This window comes from Alosa sapidissima, chromosome 23, assembly GCF_018492685.1.
Source record: "Alosa sapidissima isolate fAloSap1 chromosome 23, fAloSap1.pri, whole genome shotgun sequence".
NCBI classification, from domain to species: Eukaryota; Metazoa; Chordata; class Actinopteri; order Clupeiformes; family Clupeidae; genus Alosa; species Alosa sapidissima.
This window is the reverse complement of record NC_055979.1, coordinates 23,720,255-23,737,078: the sequence shown is the minus strand read 5'-3', so window position 1 is coordinate 23,737,078 and position 16,824 is coordinate 23,720,255. Positions and strand designations below refer to the sequence as shown.

At 44.2% G+C, this 16,824-nt stretch overlaps 1 protein-coding gene across 2 annotated transcripts; it reads right to left on the bottom strand.

Moving 5' to 3' along the window:
• Positions 1-107: 107 nt before the first annotated feature.
• On the bottom strand, positions 108-13,472 carry zgc:113276 (uncharacterized protein LOC553748 homolog). 2 transcript variants are annotated; one of them, XM_042080176.1, is made up of 10 exons: positions 13,359-13,472; positions 9,651-9,857; positions 7,061-7,233; positions 3,787-4,005; positions 3,005-3,326; positions 2,160-2,293; positions 1,510-1,749; positions 774-935; positions 603-692; positions 108-451 (listed from the first exon to the last, which is right to left on the bottom strand). In XM_042080176.1, the coding sequence occupies exons 2-10, from the start codon at positions 9,823-9,825 to the stop codon at positions 278-280; spliced, it is 1,689 nt and encodes a 562-aa protein (XP_041936110.1). In that variant the 5' UTR covers positions 9,826-9,857; positions 13,359-13,472; the 3' UTR covers positions 108-277. The 2 variants fall into 2 exon arrangements, with proteins under 2 accessions (XP_041936110.1, XP_041936111.1); XM_042080177.1 differs by lacking the exon at positions 9,651-9,857.
• Positions 13,473-16,824: the final 3,352 nt, after the last annotated feature.

The window sequence follows — 16,824 nt, the reverse complement described above, 5'->3', positions numbered from 1 at the left end:
GATTCCCATTGTTAGCCGCAACATTTTTTTTTATTTGAAATGTGGGTTAGGCCATTACCAGTGTCAAGAACCAAACCAGGAAACACAGGACGAAAAAAGTCAACGTATTCCTTTGGCAATTATTTATTTGGAAATGATCTGCCTCATGATAGATTTTATTTTGAAAAGACTAGGCCCTATTACATGAAAATTGTTACAGTTTATGATTTAGCCAAAGTGTTGTCTAACATTGTATACCAGCGAAAATGCTGAGTCATTCTCACCATGAATGGCTGCGTCAGAGCCACATTAAGCCATGCATGTTCATAATGTAGTCGTCTGTCCGCGCCTTCTGGGTTGTTCGAGGTGCTGTATTTGATTGCTTCATTCCGCTGTGTTGGCTGATGATGTCCTTAGCTATCCGGAGACTTGCTGCTTGTCCACCTGCTAGATTTACCGCATGAGGACCGATCTGCGCCAAACGTTTTAAAATGAGTATCAGGCTACACGAATAACCTATTTAAAATAACCAAACATTGGCTCCTGTCCATAATGTTTGCAAGTCATGTACAGTCATATACAGTAGGCTATAATTCTGACAGGAGAAATAATAAACTTGAGACCTGGAGTGCAGCATATTGGCCCATGAGGTAGAGTGGACATCCAGGATCCCACTGCAGGTTTTCCGAAACACACGGCCAGCCATCAATGACCTGTAGACATCACAGGATTGGTGTCCAGTCAGTATTTCTATATTAGCACTGCAGTCTACCTGTCAGGCAGTGATGGCTCACCTGTATGGGAAACGCCTTCATTGTATCAGACAGCAGTGGGTCTTGGCTCACGTCTAGTTTGCAGCCGGTGGCCAACCATATCTTGTCCCCTGTCCAGTGGTCCCCACCACTGAGGGCCAGCCTCCACATCTGGCCCTGGTAGCACCACTCAGCCTGAGAGACCTGGACACACGGACGTGTTTGGGGGAAGCGTCACTGTGAGTGCATATTCATGGTTTGGCAGAGTATTTTTGGTACTCGCATGAGTAGTTTACTCAGACATGTATCCTCACACAACCACACACACAAACACAACCACACACATAACCACACACACACACGTGTACACAACCACACACATACAAACACACACACACAACCACACACACACACACACACACACACACAACCACACACACACACACAACCACTCACACAACCACACACACACACACACGTGTACACAACCACACACACATAAACACAACCACATACACACACACACACACAACCACATACACACACACACACAACCACACAAACACACACACACACAACCACATACACACACAACCACACACACACACACACACACACAACCACACACACATAAACACAACCACATACACACACACACACAACCACACACACAACCACATACACACACAACCACACACACACACACACACACACACACACAACCACATACACACACACACTCAGATAGCACTTAAGGAGAGAGGCCTGTCAGCTGTACCTGGCAGTAGGCTTTGATGGTGAGCTGCCCAGTGGTGATGTAGGGCTGCAGCTGAGCGTAGGCCTCCGGGGTGACGGCCCCTCCCTTCCTGGCCTGACGGATCATGGCGAGCCGTTTATGGAGGCTCCGCTCGTTATAGAACTGGCGCAGGAAGGCCAGGCCGTCCATCTTAATGCCGTGCTCAACATGGGAATAGCGCCCGATAAGGCTCTCCACGTCGCCCACATCAAACTGTTTCAACTGAAGATATATCAGGCTTAAACTCTTTTCATCTTTTAAATGTTCTGCAAACAGTATATTCTCTCCTGGATTTAGCTTTGTATGTGGGCTGGGTCCACGTTGAACCTTTGGTCCTTTCAACAAATCCTATTGTCAATGAATAGTTGACTCACATGTAAGATAGCTTCATTGTAAAATACTTGATATGCTCCTGAATCAATATGTTGTTTGGGTGGAGTGCTATACAGTATGACCCACAAAGCCAGGACTGAACCCAAACACTGGAGTCTTTTTTTTTTTATCCCACATGCACTGACGGGTACAGAGGAACGTCAGGAGGATTTGGCTGAATTCTACAGATATCGGCTTGGACTAAGGAAGGACTCCTTTTTTGTGTTTTGAGGAATTAAGTTGCTATTTTGTCTCCCTACCTGTAAGTGTTTGCGCATCAGCCAGGTGACATGACTTGCTCCTTGCTGCAGCGCCATGGAAACGATGTGAGCGCTGGTCAGGCCTCCACCAATCACCATCAGCTTCTGTCCTGGACGACACACGGATGGTGGACCTACAGAAGAACATGTAGGAAAGTTTCAATTCTGCTGTAGCAGTGTCCTCCATTCACAAACAGCATCATCTCCAAAGTGAGACCACTGCTCTCACCTTGGAACATAGAATATAACTAGACTAGACAGACAGGCTAGACCACTGGTTCTTAATCTAGGGATCGGGACCCCCAGGGGGGTCGTCAAAAATATGGGAGGGGTCGCAAAATGATTTCTAAACATTTTTAGACAAACATGTTTAAGAACTGGGATATTCAGTAGCCCTATATGTACGTAGGCATACAATTTACAGTGTTTTCATAATGTTCCTCCAAAAGTGGATGCTCTCTTCACGCAAATCTCTACCTGCACCTCTTTAGCTCGAAGATGCTGTGTGTGAGCTTACCAGTGACAGGACACAATGCAGCCTTTTTTGCCACTGGAGCGCCAGTTATACATTAAATGACTGCTAGTTATCCATTGGAAAATAATTAATCAGATTGTTAAAGGCTGCCCTTTACAGTACCTTTGGTGTTGACATAGCCTAGCTATGAGAAAACACATTTAGTTTAGAGGGGTTGCGGGACTTGGCCAATGTTTTTTTGGGGGGCGCCAGACAAAAAGTGTAAGAACCACTGGGCTAGACTACTGTACTATTTTATAACTAGACTAGAAAGGCAGGCTAGAGTATTGGTCCTCATCTCCAGATCCTGTAGCTGTCGTCTCTGACCCACCTGGGGGTGCTGGACAGTTGTGTTCCTGCGTAGGGCTCTCTGCCCGCTGCTGCCAGCGGAGGAGGGCGAGGTGATGCATGAGCTGGACCGTGTGCTGCAGGGTCTCCTCGGGGTAGTTCTCGCCCACGGCCGACACCCAGGCCGGAATGTTAGCCATCTGGGATCGAGTGGGGCCCGTTGCCACGACCACCCTTTTTGCCTCCAGAGTGTCACCGCTTTGAGTCAGCACACGGAAGTAGAGCACTTCCTTACCGGAGAGCACAGGGACGATTCTGTCCACTGTCCCTTTGATGAGCACACTGTCCAAATTGTATTTACGAACCTGTGCACAGCAGCACCAAAGCAAATCAGTGGCATACTTGTATCTATTACTTAGATCACTGAATAGAGAAATATTCATCTTTGTCAGTATCTTGCTATTTATAATTTCTTGAATGTGTACAAATACAAGTATGTATACAAATGTATACAATACAATATACTATCAAGTATTACTGCAATGATATTTTCAATAATCTATTTAATTAAAATCCTACACCACATGTGGGTTATTTTGTAACTATAACTGCATATCCACTATGGAATCACGTGAGTATGGTTACAAGACGTTAACCAGTCCACACATGTGTCCATGCAGTCATCACACCAGCAGTGGCCAAACCAGCCATGCAACCTAAGGTGGTTAAAAATGGACAAATAAGAGGATTGTTACTTAGTATTCAACAATTCACCTGGTGTCAGGTGTGCAATGCTCAGACACGGCCATGCGGGGGCGCTCCAACCTGTTCCCTGAAGAAGTCCACACTGAGCTGGGTGCCGGGCAGGCTGAAGCACAGGCCCCTCTGGTGACCTGTACCACTGCTGTTGAGCAGCTGCTTGTCCCTCTTGCCCAGACGGTTGTCGTTGAAGAAGGCGTTCTCATCCTGGATGTAGACACGTTCGGGGAGACCATGCAACTCATTCTCACGACCACTTCCCACCACAAACTCCTGCAAAGCCCTCTGGGGGAACAAGGGAAGCACTCTGGGCTTGGAAGGGTTGAAGACATGAGTTTAAGAGAGTTCATTCATTTGTGTTTTGAACCATGGTGTTTTGTAACTTTTAGAGTTTTAGGTAATATAAAAAAAATAGTTGAGAAAATGATATATGTTGTATTTTCAGAGAAAAAAGGACTTATTATAATATTTTCATAATACATTTCTTTGGCTCATATCTCATATGTAGAGTAGTATCTATATTTTGTTTTTGTATTATTTTTTCTTTTTTTTTTTTGCAGCAGGAACAAAATGGGCTGTTAAGCAACACCTGATGTTTTGGTTGCTGGTGGAGATGGATTGTGATTACCTTGAGTGGATCAGTGTGTGTGATCAGTGTGCTGTGTGTGTGATTGCGATTACCTTGTTGAGTGGATCGATGTGCTGTGTGTGTGATTGTGATTACCTTGTTGAGTGGATCAGTGTTCAGATCGCTGTGTGTGTGACTGCAAGTTGTTGAGTAAATGTAAATCAGGTTTTTAGGCCAAGTATACTTGCAGGAATTTGGTCTCAGCATTTATCCCATCCGTGAATTAGTGAACATACAGTGAGGTGAAGCACACACTAACGCGGGGAGCAGTGAGGGGTTAGGTGCCCAAGGGCGCGGGAAGGGGGGTGCTGAGGGTGCTGCAGCACCCCCTGCTGGCAGGAGATAGATTTTTTAAAAATATTATGTATATTTTTAAATAATTACTAATTCGCTGTATGACATTATTTATATTTTTGTATGTGAAGTGATGATTAAAATAGCAAAAAAGGGTTATGGATAGGTTCGAATATAGGCTACTAAAAATTAACAGTTATAGAGATCGACGTGAACGTGAGTCAGAACCGTAGCGTGGTTTCATCTATGTGATAGCGATCAAGTGTGTAGGCCTACGCAGGGCTCGAATTATCTTTTTGTCTTCTAAGCCAGTGTCCGTGTGCGTTTGTATGTATGTGTGTGTTAGTGTGTGTGTGCGTGTAAGGGGGTCTCTCTATCTCATAAAAAGTTGGCACACCCCGTGCATAGCCTAACAAGGCGATGAAATAGCCTAGGCGTACAATATATGCGCACGGTAGGCCTAGACTTTACCTTGACACACGCACACAACAGACATAGATTTTTCATAGAAATTGATTGCTTTTAATTAATTTCAACATATTATTGATTGTAATAGTCCATATTTCATTTCAATTTCACAATACAAAGAAATAGACTAAACGATTTAGTCTGTGCCATTCTCAATTTCACAACGTGACTCATTTGAACCAGACCACCGTCTCAGATAGGCTATCCTCAGTGTCAAACACAATAATGCATGTAGTATAACTTATACACAGGGAAAAAGCACTAATTGGCAGAAATTATAAGCCATTGCAGCCAAACTATGTTCTAGTAGGCTATTGTTGAACCGTGGAAAATTAATAGACGAACAATTTTGGAGTTTGCACTGAGATGTTGTCGGGTAGCCATTGAATATTCCGACATCAGAGATTGCTAACAGGTGTTTCAAAATATCTGGGAACTTTCTGGAGCTCTGAATGGCAGAGGATAGCTACAGATCATCAGACAACACAATCATTGTAGGCTGCATTATGGGCCATAATTTATGGCTCTGTCAATCAACATAGAAGAGGTGAAGCGCAAGTTCAACAGCAAATAGGACTTTTCAGCACATATCAAACCATATAGGCTACCCCAATGAACGCCTATGTAAATAGACAAAACACTCGCATCAAAGCAGGGTGACTTCTTCAGATTTGCGAGTGCTGTCAAAACGATCGTATACGGTTTGCTCATATAGTCTAGTGGTGTGGTGGTGAAGTGTCATGCTGCGTTCAAGAGCGTAGGGTAGGTCAACGTCCCGTAGTAGCCTATATTTTAATTTAACGTCTTTAATGGTAGATCGCACAGGGATGGACAATGAGCGGTTGTTTAAGATTAAATTGCAATGCCAGACACCTTCAGATATGAGAGAGCCCCTCAGATTTTTGACTTTGTTGCTTTCATGGGAGCCAGTCCTCACTCTACGGGAGCTTGGCTCCCTCTGGCTCCCACGTAATTCGAGCACTGGGCCTACGGTTGATATAGGCCTACATATTTTATGCGATTTACACGTTAAAAAAAACCATGGATAAGCTGAAAGAAACTTTAATTGTGTTTTACAGTTTTGCAAAAATAATAAATGCATAGCTAGTGAAATCATTCACTATCCTAGTCGCTAAGATAGAAATTATTAGGACACATACTTGCTGTGGAGACGACACACTTTAGGCTATTCAGAAATTATTTGCGAGATCATTGCAGCCTGATTATTAGCCTATATTTAAAGCCTAACATCTCTGGTGTGGTTTTGACGAAAAGTAATTTTCCTTAGCTATACTGAAATAGGCTAACGATGTCAAGTGCGCTTCTGTGGGGTTAGGGTGGGCGCAGTGGACTCGGAGTGCTGTCGCGGAACATTGGAATTTGTGGCTGCCCAGGACTTTTCTAAAACTTCTCGCTATCACCCGCACACTGCACTAAAATGACGCATTTAGCAGTAAAAATCCTAAACATGTAAATAAACATCCATTATTTTTGTTATTCAGCACCCCTGGTCAAAAATAGGTTCCCGCGCGCCTGTAGGTGCCTTGCTCAAGGCCACTTTAGCCGTGGATGTGGGCATGGGAGAGCAGTGTTCAACCACTTCCCCCACCCACATTTTTCCTACTGGTCGGGGATCGTACCGGCAACCCTTCGGTTACAAGCCCGAAGCCCTAACCAGTAGGCCACAGCTGCCCTGAGTGGATTGGTGTGCTGTGTGTGTGATTGCGATTACCTTGTTGAGTGGATCGGTGTGAACTAGTGTGTGATTGTGATTACCTTGTTGAGTGGATCGGTGTGAACTAGTGTGTGATTGTGATTACCTTGTTGAGTGGATCGGTGTGCACTAGTGTGTGATTGTGATTACCTTGTTGAGTGGACCGGTGTGCTGTGTGTGTGATTGCGATTACCTTGTTGAGTGGATCGGTACGCTGTGTGTGTGATTGCGATTACCTTGTTGAGTGGATCGGTGTGCACTAGTGTGTGAGAGCGCAGGTGAGGAATGTTCAGAGCTCTGAACTGGCTCTCCCAGAGACAGGTCCACTGGCCGTAGGCGTCCATCACACGAAGCTGCAGGGGCGGACAGGGCACCTGCTCCACATTGGCCAGCTCATGCACCTCTGGCTCTACACACAGCACAGAGTCCACCAGAAAACCATGTATTACACACGTGGTAATCTTAATTATGGTCTTAATTGACCCTTCGCTAAGTCCCCCCCCCCCCCCCTTAGTTACTGTTGCTTGTCCGACAACCTCAAACCGGAGTTAACTAGAACTTCAATGATAGGTAGTTTCTAGCTGTAAGTCTGTCTGTAAAACTTACATCCCAAGAGACTCTTTTGGTGAGCCACAGACCTGAAACCGTCGAAAGACTCTAGTATGACATGGAAACACATGTATAAAAAATCATATCTAGCTTTGTTGCGTGACTTAGACGGGAAGCGAGTGTGATTCACTGATATTAAAGGAAAATTCCGGTTTTAAAGGAGAATTCCGGTGTGATATTGACCTAAAGTGTGTTGAAACATGATACCGAGTGTAAACGTATGTCTCATAGCCCATCTCGGCTTGTCCCCTGCACTCCAAAATCTGGTGCTAGTTAGCCGATGCTACCAACAGCTTTTTCAATGGTGGTGCTTCGGCAACGGGCTAGCCATGCAAATAAATCACTGTTTTACACCATTTACGAGGCTCAATGTATCTCCACACTTCATTGGTAGACTTCCGAGGGCCCTGACATTTAAAACGAGACATTGAGAACTTTGAAAAAGCACTGGTAGTTTACTTACAAGACGATTTATACAGACCGTATCTTCACGAAGTTTAGCATTTGCAGCCATCTTGAATTTAATCACGATAAGTCGAGCGACGAGCAAGAATGAACAGGTATGATAAGGGATCAGATTCCAAAAATTCCAAAAACTTCTAACTTTCTAACCACTCAGTGAGTTCCAGTTTTGAAAACGAACGTTAAGGGTTGTTTTAGGACATGTTTGAGTAGCCTACTACAGTATGCCCATTGCCAGCCACCCTGAGAAGTCAAAGGCGATTCAAAACGAGTCAGAAAAGTCGAGACAGGACCAATCGTCAAAATTTCGGTGTCCACCACTATAGTTCATCCAAAACAAACCAGAAAAGGGCCTTAAAGTGCTAAAAACCGGAATTTTCCTTTAACATTAGCTGTGTGAGATAGACTTGCATGCATACTACAAGGGCACTGGGTCGTGTAAGGAACATGGTACTGCAAATAAACGGAAACATAGCCTACATTGCAGAGCCACTTCAACTTTATTCATTTATGGTGAATAAATGTTACACTACTGTGTACAGCATGCTTTTCTTACGTGGTTAGCTAACTATGCTAACGTTACCTATCTACAAGTCTCCTCCAAGTGACAATTATATTATACACAATGCCGGCAATGCTGAGAACAATAAACATCCTTGTTTATCTTACTTACATTGAGTTAGCTGTGTGGCTTAATCTACAGATGTGGTTGTGGAGCACTGTTTTGTTATGGTTTGCTAAGGAGTAGGCTAAGTTAACCCTTTGCTTAAAATAGGGGAGGGCTGGGAGAATAGAATTTAATCTAATTTAACATCACTACAGAAAGCATAATCAAGATTGAAAGCCATACTCCTGTGTATTGATGTTGCCTTAATCCCATACATGTCAATTGGCCGTCCTTTTCAACTCACATCACTATAAAATCCCATAAAACCGGACAAAAATCAGCTGCTCCCAATGCATTTCTATGGAGTAGGTCTAAGTTGTAGCTGTCGGAGTGTGTCTGCCTGTGCCGAGCTACTGAACTGCCATTGGCTCATCTGCGTTCGATGGGCGGGGCTTGCGATCGGTCAATTAGGGGTTTGCACGGACGTCACGTTCTGGGCAGTAACCCAGCTGCATGGCCATGTTAGAGACACTCAGCGTAAAGAACTGAATGAAGTACAATGGAGTATTATGCACTTTGGATACCTTAAGTGATTATATCCATGTCTAAACAACAGAAAAGCTCATCAAAACAAGATGCAAAGGCATATAGGGCAGGACTTGGACCACAAGAAAAGGCGCGATATTTCGAGAAATTACGGTTTATTGGCAGCACAGGTTCATATGAGATGGGTGAGGGAGACGGAGTACCAAGTCCAACCACAAAGGCCCCCCTTCCTCTGATAATTTCTGGCATTATGCTCCTTTGTCCCAGGTTTTTTAATAACTTTTGGAAGTCGTTTCCTACTCCAGACGTTTTTCTCGGTCTGACCTATTGGTACAACCTAAAACACAGCAATAATGAACCATTTTCCTTGACGATGTTAGGGTTTTACTTCAGTGCCTAATGCTTTCTAATGAGGCGAGTATCTCCAATATGGCGACGTCCCGATCTGATGACACGCCGTGCAAACCCCTTATTGGGGCCATCTTAATTATCTTCTTAATTGTGGCCATTTTAATTATATGTATTTTTAGCGCATATCAGTAAAGTATGAAGTCACAAGCCTTCTGAAATTTGTATGAAATCTGATAAGATCCATGACACACTTGCAGCTGATCTCTTCTTGCTCTTAGTCCGACTGGGCCGTGGCTTCGCTGTGCTCAGCTGGATGCCGTCCAGGATGGCGCCATCCAGTGGTGGGATGGGGTGGTTCGGGTGGGTGAGGAGAGTGGCCAGCGTCAGGGCATGGGGACCCCCACCAACAATCAGAACGTCCAGCATGTCTGCCCATCACACGCGTATGCATACACGTGCTGACAGACGAAGGCCAGCGAGAGGACACACAACAATGCAACAAAAACGAACGTAATATCACCGTATCGTCTACATATTCAACAAGGTGACAATGGAATACACTTCAGGCATATATTATTGGATGAAGTGATTTAACCATTTGTTTTACCACTGCATTTGTTAGGTATTCAGCTATTTACATTTCATTAAAAACAATAGACAAGTGCTATTTCAAGAAAAAGTCCTTGTATATGGCTCTAGAGGCATTTCTACGACACACATGAAGAAAAAAAAATATTTTTGCCATGGTGACATTTAAAGTCGACATGTTGACTTTAAAGTCGACATGTCGACATTAAACTCGACATTTCGAGAATAAAGTTGAAATGTCATGTCGACTTTAATCTCGACGTGTCGACTTTAAAGTCGACATGCCGACATTAAACTCGAAATACAGTTTAAACATAGCCTACAGTTTAAGCTATAGCCTACACTAACACACAATATGTGACATGAATAATAGGCTTCAAATAGGTGTTATTTCAGATAGATTGCAGATATTAAGATAGATTGCGTCTTGTCTGTTAACTAGGTAGCCTACTCATTGCCGTCATCATGAAGCGCTGTATCTCGCTGTTATGGAATACCATGCACTATGCCATTTATATAGCTAGAATAATACATGTATCCAATGATATAATGTTTCTATACAAAATGTTATTTAACTCTGTTTTACGTGGGTAATGCCACCGCACATCCAAATAACTGCCCTTCATGACCCACATGCCGTCACTCTCCATAGGTTAAACATGGCAAAACTAATTTTTCTAAAACTGCTTTTCCATGTCTCACCTAAATATAGGAGGCTAACACAGATATGTGTAGGCCTAAGTATATATACTCTTTTGATCCCGTGAGGGAATATGTGTGCATGTACTTTATTTATGCACTATGTGTGCGTGCATGTAGAATACATGTTGCCTGGTCGGGAGGACAGCTTCATTCGTCCCTCCAGCAATAGGCTGTTTTGCATCCATTACAAACAAACAAGCAATGTGAAAGTCTAGGATTGGGGAGAGCCCTTAGTATGCCTAGTGCAAGCATGAAGTTGAACCTTTAGATGAAAAACACTCTTTAATAATAGCCTACAATAAATAAACCGCTAATGACGTTTACTTTTGACCATCGCATTTATCGCCTGTAACTCCGTGATAAGGACCTAACAGGAAAGTATTTGGCTGAGCAATGGAGGTTAATATGTTCTATGTTTTGTCCACATGATATAGGCCTATGTCTAATCATTGTTGCACTTGAAGAAAACTGAAATGTTTAATTTGTCCTCCCTTTCAATCGTCCCGAGCGGTCGTTCTCTCTAACTTTATTCTCAAAATGTTGAGTTTAATGTCGACACGTCGAGATTAAAGTCGACATGATATTTCAAATTTATTCTCGAAATGTCGAGTTTAATGTCGACATGGCGACTTTAAAGTCGACACGTTGAGATTAAAGTCAACATTACCTTTATTCTCGAAATGTTGAGTTTAATCTCGTCATGGCAAAAATATTTTTTTTCTTCATGTGTGGCCCTAATACTCCGTCGTACATTTCTTAGTAAAAGTTGGGAACAGGACTTTTTATCATAATTAGTGCTGAATCCAACTAGCCCTGTTCCCATAAAAGTATTTAAAAGTCAAAAGCATTTATGCCACTGAGACACGGCGTTGACTATTAGCCACTGAAAGCTAGTGATAAGCTCCCTTTGTTAGTCAGCTAGTTAATGTTAGGCTATAATAATTTTAACCAACCATAGGAAACCGTGTTTGCGATGTAACCTGAAGGTTTAATTTAACATAATTAGCTCACCAATAAAATACAATCTTGGGTACAAAGTCATCACAACTAATTGGAAACGAAACGAGTTAAGTGTTTGTGGTTGAGGAGTGTGAAGTATGTCTACTTAAAGGAACAAGTTACCGTTTTATAAAATTAGGTTATTCACCGTCTCTCCCTAGAGTTAAAGGTCAGCAAGAAGCATCAAAGATTAGTCACACCGCATGTCATGTAAATGAATTTGGATAATGAATGGATTTTTTAAATGGATATACACCGATTTCTGAAGCGTCATTCTGACATACTGACTACATCCTGAAATTTTTGTTCTCTTTCTTGTGATTGAATAAACTTTACAGACTTTAACCATATTTACTCCTTTTGAAGTTAACATTGAACCTATATTAATGTAGGAATTAAATAGTGATTGTGTGGCCTATGAGGGAGCACCCAGTGATATCCTTGGTACCATCAAATGGTATGTGGTCAGGATACACACCGGTGTAACGTGGTCCGCCTTACCGATGACCGCGTCATGGTCTGCCTGATCACAGAATATAGTTTACCCACCTCTTTTTTTACCACTACACCCCTGGTCCTCTTGGTGTTGAGAGCCAGGTTGTTGTCGGTGCACCGCGATGTTAAGTGCTGGACCTCCTCCCTGCAGGCTGTCTCATCATTGTTGCTGATGAGACCAATCACAATAGTGCCATCTGCAAACCTGACAATGGTGTTAGAGCCATGTACAAGGTATGCAGTCGTAGGTGAAGAGGGAGTAAAGGAGGGCTCAGCACATGCTGGTGTTCAGGGTTGAGGAGGTGAGGTCTGTTGGTTAGGAAGTCCAGAATCCAGTTTCAGAGGGATGCCCAGTTCACTGAATTTGGTGGTCAGTTTGGAGGGGATAATGGTGTTAAATGCTGAACTAAAGTCAATGAACAGCATTCTCACATAGGTGTTGCTATTGTCAAGGAGGGACAGGGTGCCGTAGCGACGGAATCCTTTGTGCTCCTGTTCTGATGGTGGGAGAATTGGTAGGGGTCCAGTGAGGGTGGTAATTGGTCTTGAGGTGGGCCAGGACCAGCCTCTTGAAGCACTAGTTATTATATAGTTATTCATCTAGTTATTAATTCACAGGACATTCAATCATTTTACTAACACAACGGTTATGAACAAATATAACACTTTACGGTAAAGGTACATGACAGTGTTTCCCAGAGAACTGAATTCCATTTGTGGTGGTTGGTTTGCAGAATTAACAAATTAGCACAGCGTGGTTATGATGCTAACCAGATTTAAGCACAATTTAGTGCAACCTGGAAAATCACTGTGTGGTGGTCAATGTTGAAATTGTGGTGGGCCGCCACAAATAAGTCAATGTATGGGAAACACTGCATGAATTATCAGCATATCTTATGAATCATCAGGAATTGACATGAGTTACTCTCATTCATAATACACACCTAATTATGTTAAAAAGTCCCGTTCCCAACTTTTACTAAAAATTGCCTCTAGGATGCACACATATCTCAAAAATAGCACTTGTCTATTCAGATCCTCCCATTTATTAAACAATTTTGTTCATTGATATCCTGTCAATGACTCCTCTGTTGTAAAGCTACCTCTTACAAACTCATTCCAGGTTTAGTGTAAGCACAAATATGAATGTAAACCCCATTAGTCAAGCAGTCTACCTGGCTCCTTGGTCTCCCACAGCAGGTCAAAAAGTGATTAACAGAGAGAAGAAAAGGTCCGAAGTCCACTGAACAATGTGAAGCCAGTCGTCACAGAAAACCTATCTGCCGAGGTCCATGGATACTCACCTCCTATTGGCTACTGTGGGGGGGTGAGACTGAAAATAACTCTGAAGGAGAGGAGAGGGGCAGAGGGGACATATATTTAGCCCTGACAGAGAAGGGTAGGTGTTGCACAGGGGGCATATTTAGCCCTGACAGAGAGGGGTAGGGGTTGCACAGCGGGGCATATATTTAGCCCTGTTTTCACAACTCTCCACTGTTTTCTAAACACACATGGCTCCATGTGCTGTATTTAAGATAAGATAAAATAATCCCAAAGGAGAAATTTGCATTGTTACAGCGTCCAAGGCAGTGTAGAAAAAAACTTACAAACAAGCCTCCCTCCCCACACACACACACACACATATTACCCCCCCCCCCCCCCCCCCACACCTTCACCACACACTGAAACAACACTATACTGATTTCCAAACAACACACCCCACCTTCCAACACCACACACTCATCTCCGCATATAGACGCAATAAAAATCTCAAAGACCTCCTCATACGCACCACCTTCACCCGTCACTTACAACAGGAGATGGGGTGGGTCAGGGTTGGGGTTAGGAAGAGGGTTGGGGTTAGGGTTAGGAAAAGGGTTGGGGTTAGGGTTAGGCAAAGGGTTGGGGTTGGGGTTAAGGTTAGGAAAGGGGTAGGGGTTAGAGTCAGGGTTAAGGTTAGGATTAGGATCTGGGTCTGGGTTGGGGTCCGGGTTGGGGTTAAGAGGAAGGTCTGGTGTGGGAGTGGGTGATGGGCAAGTGTTTGGGGTGTATGAGTGAGTGGGAGCAAGGCCGGCCAAAGTCAAGTGCTTAATGTGGCGGAGGAAACGTTTAGAATAGTGCCTCTTACGGAGGGCTTGAAAGAGTTGTTGTATGGCATAGTGAAAGTCTGTGGGAAAGGAGCAGATGTGATGAAAGCGGATTATTTGTGATTTAACTATGGATCTAAACGTGTGTTTTGGGTGATTGCTGTGCTTGTGCAAAAGTGAGTGAGTGTCCGTGGGTTTAAAATAAACTTTGGAGCTAAAGGTTTTATGTGTAGGTGAAATAGGGGTGAAAAAGATGGTGGTGTCTAGAAAATTAATTTGGTGAGGGTCAATAGTGGCCTTAAGTGAGATGGATGGGTGATGTGAGTTTAAGGTGTCTAAAAATGTGTTGAAATCCTGTAGGGGGTGTGGCCAAGCTCCAATGATGTCATCCAGATACCGAAAATAAAAAGTGGGTTGAAGGGGGCACTTGGCTAGGGCGGCCTGCTCCCACTCACTCATGTAGATGTTGGCGTAGGAAGGTGCAAAGCGTTGACCCATGGCAGTCCCGTGTACTTGTAGGTAAAGTTTCTTGTCAAAGTTAAAATCATTATGAGTAAGACAGATTTCTAAAAGTTGCAGGAGGATGGTGTCCGGTCTGTGAGGGTCTGGGTATTTTTGAAAAGTGTTTTGAACTGCTTGTAATCCGGCGGGGGTGTTGATATTGGTGTAAAGGCTATCTACGTCTAAAGTGAAGAGGTGAGTGTGGTGTGGGACTGCCATGGGTCGAAGCCTAGTGAGGAAGTGGTATGTATCCTTGAGGTAGGAGGGGTGTCTGTTGGAAAGGGGGTTAAGATAGGAGTCAATATAGATGGAAATGTTGTATGTGGTGCTGTTGCAATCTGACACAATGGGACGACCAGGAGGAACCTGAGAGGGAACTGTCCAAGTGTGTGGGGGTTTGTGAATTTTGGGGAGGAGATAAAATTGTCGTGGTCGGGGGTGGTCCGGTCCTTGTAAAAATATACTTTGTTTATGGTTAATGAAGTGTTGTTGATAAAGTGAGGTGACTAACCGGCGGATTTCAGACTGTGCTGCGGGTTGGGTGGACTGTGCTATGGGTGTATAAAACTGGGTGTTGTTGAGCTGTCTGTGTGCTTCAGTGAGGTAGTGATGGGTGTCCATGATAACAATTTTGGAACCCTTGTCCGCCGGTTTGATGACTATATTTTTATTGTTTGTGAGTTGTGAAATGGCCTGTTTTTCCGCTAGTGTGAGGTTGCTGGTGGTGGGGGGAGGGAGGTGTCTGAGAAAGGAATTGAGTGCCCGCCTGTCCCTGTGAATGTGCTTAACTAATTTCTTATCTAATTGTGAAGTGTGGGGTTCCCAAGTGGAGGGGAGAGTGAAGGGGGTGGGAGTGTAGGTGTCGTCTGAGGAAAAGTGATGGAGTATTTTAAGGCGGCGGTGATAAAGGTATAGGTCCCTCTGGAGTTCCTCCCGGTCCATGCGAGTGGTGTGTGGAATGAATGTAAGCCCCCTCTCCAACAGAGAGCGTTGTGGGGAAGTGGGTTGGAAAAGGGTGGAAAGGTTCATGATTAAATCATGAGGGAGGGTGGGAGTGGGTGGAGGGGGTGAGTGTGCAGGAGGGGGGGTGGGAGTTGGGGGGGCCAGGGTTATGGGTGGAGTTATTGAAAATGTAAATATTGGCACCAATGTGTAAAGATTGTATGAGCTGTATGGGGTGTCCAGTGTATGTTATCTTGGGTGGTGTGGAAGGTGTCTGGGGGGATAGTGGGGATGTGGGGGAAGTGGGAAGTTATAAAGTTGTTAATGTGAGTGAGATTGGCCTGCTGTTGGGTAGTGAGGCGGGGTGAAAAATTAATGAGGGGAATGTGTATGATTGCATTGGGGAAAACTGTAGAAGCATGTTTGTAGAGGATGAGGAACTGTCTGATGCTGGTGTTTTTGGGGTCATGGTCCTTGTTGTTGAGGCCCACTGACAAGACCACCGACTTCACTTGGGGAAGGGGGGTGGTTTTCTGTAAGAGTTTGGCAAAGTGGTAGGTGGTGGCTCCAGGGTAACTGTCAATTTGTATATCGGGATGGGTGAAGGGGGGAATCCTATTGAGATTGGAATCTCCTATGAAAGCTAGTGGTTTGTGTATTGAAATTGACCATTCTTCCAGTTTGTTTCTGAGGGCACGGTGGTAAGTGGGGTGGAAGAGGTGTGTAGTGGGTGGTGTGGGTTGTAAGAGGAGGTTGGAGATGGTGTGTGGTGGGGTGTGGGGTGTGGAAGGGATAGGAGGGTTGGGTGTCTCCGGCGGTCCCACAGCTTTTGATGGAGAGGGCTCAGCTGCGGTTGTGACAAATCGTTTGACTTGATGAGTCCGCCCTTTCGTCATCGCCCTCTCCAGCTGCGGAGGCGCCGGTGCTGTGGGGACGGAGGCGGAGGTGCTGTGGGGACAAGGAAACTATATTATCGAGGGTGTGTACTACTAAGTGGTTGGGGGGTTGTGTACGTGTTGACCTGGGTGAGTGTGTGGTGGTGGGGGTAGTGTTTGTTTCAGGTTGGCTGTGTATTGTGTGGTGAAACTGTGTGGTGACTCTCAATGTGGGA